Source organism: Borostomias antarcticus, assembly GCF_949987555.1.
Source record: "Borostomias antarcticus genome assembly, chromosome: 26".
Lineage (NCBI taxonomy): Eukaryota > Metazoa > Chordata > Actinopteri > Stomiiformes > Stomiidae > Borostomias > Borostomias antarcticus.
The window spans coordinates 6772459-6777458 of NC_140259.1; the positions used below are offsets into that span (position 1 = coordinate 6772459).

The 5000-nt window shown below is 45.0% G+C and overlaps 1 protein-coding gene across 1 annotated transcript in view; it reads right to left on the minus strand.

Annotated features, from left to right (window-relative positions):
* The window catches only part of hcn2b (hyperpolarization activated cyclic nucleotide-gated potassium channel 2b), a gene marked incomplete at both ends in the record, with an annotated part of 109455 nt that overhangs the window by 93157 nt on the left and 11298 nt on the right, over positions 1–5000 (minus strand). The window contains one exon of the mRNA XM_084459026.1: positions 4779–4940. Coding sequence (XP_084315152.1) covers positions 4779–4940 — 162 coding nt within the window. The remainder of the gene's footprint in view (positions 1–4778; positions 4941–5000) is intronic.

Consider the following 5000-nt stretch of genomic DNA (forward strand, 5'->3'; position numbering starts at 1 on the left):
ACATACATACACAGAGGGATGCACACACACACACACACACAGAGGTACAGTATACACACACACACAAACATGCAGCAGTTACACACACACACACACACACACACACACACACACACACACACACACACACACACACTTAGTCACGGGAACATCTTCCCACCACAGAGAGAGAGAGACACACAGACACACACACACACACACACACACTCAAACATGTCAGAGTCCTCTGTATATGCGGATAATTGTTTGTTTTGTGTTCTATGTGGCCACTAATGGGGACCAAAATAAACTAATATGACTTAGAGACTGGGTAACATTACTTAAAGGGGTGTGAATAAAGGCCAATGTATACATTTACATCACAGTCAACACTTTCTTGTGTCAGACAGGGTGCAGCATGCAAGGACTCAGCGCACTCGTACCTTTGCTAGCCACACCACTGGCAAACAGTACAATATAAGACATATGGGGCGGCTGTAGCTCAGTTGGTAGAGCGGGTCGTTCAATGATCGAAGGGTCAGTGGTTCGAATCCCAGCTCCGACTGTCCACATGTCGAAGTGTCCTTGAGCAAGACACCTAACCCCAATTTGCTCCCAATGAGCAGGTTAGCACCTTGCATGGCAGCTACCGCCATTGGTGTGTGAATGTGTGTGTGAATGGGTGAATGAGAGGCCAATGTAAAGCGCTTTGAGTGCCGCTAAGGTGGAAAAGCGCTATATAAGTGCAGTCCGTTTACCATTTATCAGCTATCCTGCCCATGTGACCTTCAATACATTGGGAAAACTAAAAGACGTGAAAACAAGGTTCAGTAAGGAGAGGGGATGAAAAGTCCTCAGTTGCTGGAATATGGAACAACGTTCGCTACAGTCTGAGTGCAAATGGACATCCTATCTAAAACCCTTCACCCTGCAGGCCTTCATGAGGAGTGCTATTGAACCGTTCCATAGCTTACATTTACTGTTTTGTTGTTGGTAACTCTCTCAGACCTCTAAAACTATGAGTTATTATGAATCACTATGTCACACTGAACCTGGAGTCTGTTTATTTTTAAATAATGATTAATAATTAGTATATATTATGATTGTATATTGTATGTATATTCATTTACATTCATTTGTGTGCATTATTGTTGTATTATTCTGTTCTGCTGATGATGTAGGCTATGATGTATCAGGACAAGTGTTTACGCATGTCTTTTCAGCATGCGGCTTTGACAAAAACTGTGCGTTTGTGCTTCATATGCATGGTGCCCGTGCAAATAGCCTACAACAAGACGTGTTAACTGTTTGTGTACCAAATACATTGACAAATACATTGACTAGATGAACAACAGTGGGTATATAAATAAAAAAATGTATTTCTGTCTTCTGCATGGCTCTGAGTGTGTCTGTGTCACGGGCAGACAGGTGACAGGCTGTTGCTGTCCAAGATGATGGCCCGCTATGAAAGTTCATGGGGTGTGGCAGGGGTGTGGTGTGGGTAATGAATATTCTGATTGCCTGCTAATTTGCCTGCTAAATTTAGGAACTGTTGTGACTAAACCTCTTTTTTTCTAGATTTAGATCGAAGATGTTCTAAATCATTTTGACATCATTACATAACCAAGACTTTAATGAACAGCTTTCATGTTGACAAAACAAGTCAACACTATTGTTTAGGGTGTGTTTTTACAATATTTGTAAGGGCAGAAAAAAATAGTCTTTATAACTAATAATAATAATAATAATAATAACTGTTGTGTTTGTAGATCTATTTACCAGCTGAAGTGGTCTGAAGAGGTCTTTAGGAATAGTTTCAGATTGGTGAGAGCTTCTTTTAGTACATTAAAAGCAAGTTGCAGATTAACAATGGCTTCCTGAACTGTATCTGCAATACAGTAGACAACTGTATCATCAGCATATAAATGAATATGACAGCCAGTTATTGTAGAGACAATATCATTAATATGGATGGTGAAAAGGACAGGACCCAACACCAAACCCTGGGACACACCTTTACTTAGAGACAGGAAATCAGATTGAATGTTACCTGATTTTACACACTGACACCTTGATGACAGAATCCTGAAACCAATCACAAGCATCTTTATCCAAATCAATACTAGATAGTCTGTTTAAAACAGCTGGAGATCAACTGTATCAATATATCAATATTTTGAAAGATCTACAAAGATGGCAGCACAGTTCTTCCTGTTGTCTAATGCCCAGATTAGAGAGTGACATCTGAAATAGTACTATGATTAGCTCCAAATCCAGATTGGTGAGGACTTAAAACTGAATGACTTTAAAGAAATGATTTTAATTGGTTATTTACCAAGGTCTCCAGAACTTTGGCTAGGCATGGTAACCTTGAGATAGGACAATAGTTGTCCAGCTCATCTCAATCACCCCCTTTGTGCAATGGGACCACCTGAGCAGATTTCCAAACCTGCAGAACTATACCAGATGCAATGGACAGATTAAAAATGGATGACAATGACTCTCACTAATGACTGGGGCTGCCAGTTTTATAAAAAATGAATCTAGATTGTCCTCACCAGTAGAACACTTAGGATCTATGGATTGCAAGATTCCTAGAGTTTCTCTGGTTGTAAAGGGCTGAAAGGAGAATGAGAGACTTGTTCCAAAGTGGGAATGCAACCAGAGTCAGCGTCCATGGGAGCCAGCCAAGTATACAACCTATCAAATAAGTGTCCTACCTCAGAGAAGTGCTTATTAAAAGCAAGGCAAATTTCATTTGGACCAGAGATCACACAATCCTCCACATTAATACACAAGGGCAGTGAGATAGAGGATTTGTTTTAGTTACAGAGGGTTACACTGTAGGTTCACTGCCCCCTAGAATTCAGCTGGGTTTGAATATGAGTTAGAGACTAAATCCAAGTCATCAGATTTGGCTTTCCTTACAGCTGTTGTACATTTATTTCTGAGTGAAAGACGGTCTTAAAGAAGTACAGCTGCCAGTACAGGAGTAACAAAAGTAGCTGGGAAAAAGTGACAGATGAACTGTGGCAACTGTGGCTGTGTGTGTGTGTGTGTGTGTGTGTGTGTGTGTGTGTGTGTGTGTGTGTGTGTGTGTATGCATTGTGTGCATGCATGGGCATGCATGTGTGTGTATTCTCTCTTGAGCTGAAAAGCTGAAATCCCTGGTATGTTATCAGATTACCTTAACTCATGGTGTAGATGCACGTGTGTGTGCGTGTGTGTGTGCTTGTGTGCGTGTGTGTGTGCGTGTGTGTGTGTGTGGGGCCAGATGGTCCAGAGATAATAGCAGAGATGATAACAGTACTAATCAGTGTGGAGTGGAGGACACCACCGTGTTTTATCCACAGGTCTGAGGTCATACAGGTCAGAGTACAGTAGGAATGAGTCACCTGCTGGAGCTGTGTAACGCAGAGATCTGGGCTGAGTTTCCCAGAGGCATCGTAGCGCTACGTTCATCGTAAGCTATGGCGTTCATCATAGCGCTACGATGCCTCTGGGAAACTCAGCCCTGATCAGTCTGCTGGACTGCAATAATCTGGACTGGACTGGTCTGGACTGGACTAGACTGGACTGGACTGGATTGGTTTGGACTGGACTGAACAGTGTGTGTGTGTGGTGTGTGTGTGTGTGTGTGTGTGTGTGTGTGTGTGTTGCATGTATGTGTGTGTGTGGGTGTGTTCCTGTCTGTGAGCAGCAGGGAGGAGTGTCCAGTGCCAAAAGGGTGGATCACTAAACGCCGCATCTCTCATTTGTAGCCTTGACGGCAGAGAGAGGCCTGGCTGTGTGACATACGGAACACACCCCAGTACACACTACCCAGTACACACACCCTAGTACACACTACCCAGTACACACTACCCAGTACACACTACCCAGTACACACTACCCAGTACACACTACCTAGTACACACACCCCAGTACACACTACCCAGTACACACTACCCAGTACACACTACCCAGTACACACTACCTAGTACACACTACCCAGTACACACTACCCAGTACACACTACCTAGTACACACACCGCCAGTACACACTACCCAGTACACACTACCCAGTACACACTACCCAGTACACACTATCCAGTACACACTACCCAGTACACACACCCCAGTACACACTACCCAGTACACACACCCCAGAACACACTACCCAGTACACACACCCCAGTACACACTATCCAGTACACACACCCCAGTACACACTACCCAGTACACACACCCCAGTACACACTATCCAGTACACACACCCCAGTACACACACCCCAGTACACACTACCCAGTACACACTACCCAGTACACACACCCCAGTACACACTATCCAGTACACACACCCCAGTACACACTACCCAGTACACACTACCCAGTACACACTATCCAGTACACACACCCCAGTACACACTACCCAGTACACACACCCCAGTACACACTACCCAGTACACACACCCCAGTACACACTACCCAGAACACACACCCCAGTACACACTATCCAGTACACGGAAACGCAGATGGAGGGCTCATCCAAGGACGACCTAGAGTGTGTACATCCGCATGTATGTGTGTGAATGTGTGTGCACATGTGTGTGTGTGTGCTTGTCTGTGTGTGTATGTGTGTGTGCGTGTCTGTGTGCATGTGTGTGTGTGCCTATGTGTGTGTGTGTGTCTTTGTGTCTGTGAGTGTCTGTGTGCATGTGTGTGTGTGTGTGTGTGTGTGTGTGTGTGTGCGTGCGTGTGCGTGTCTGTGTGTGTGTGCATGCATGTGTGTGTGTGTGTGTGTGTGTGTGTGTACATACCACCATCTTGTTGAGGGAGACCCAGCAGTCGGAGGGGAAGTCCTGCAGCATGGGGACCAGGAACTGCAGACAGCCGTCCCAGTGACACAGCAGCAGCATCATGCCGATCAGGTTGAAGATACGCATCACGGCGCTGGCCAGGTCATAGGTCATATGGAAGATCTGACAGGGGGAGGAACAGAGGGGCAGAAGGGGACAGAGGGGGCGGACGGGGAAAGAGAG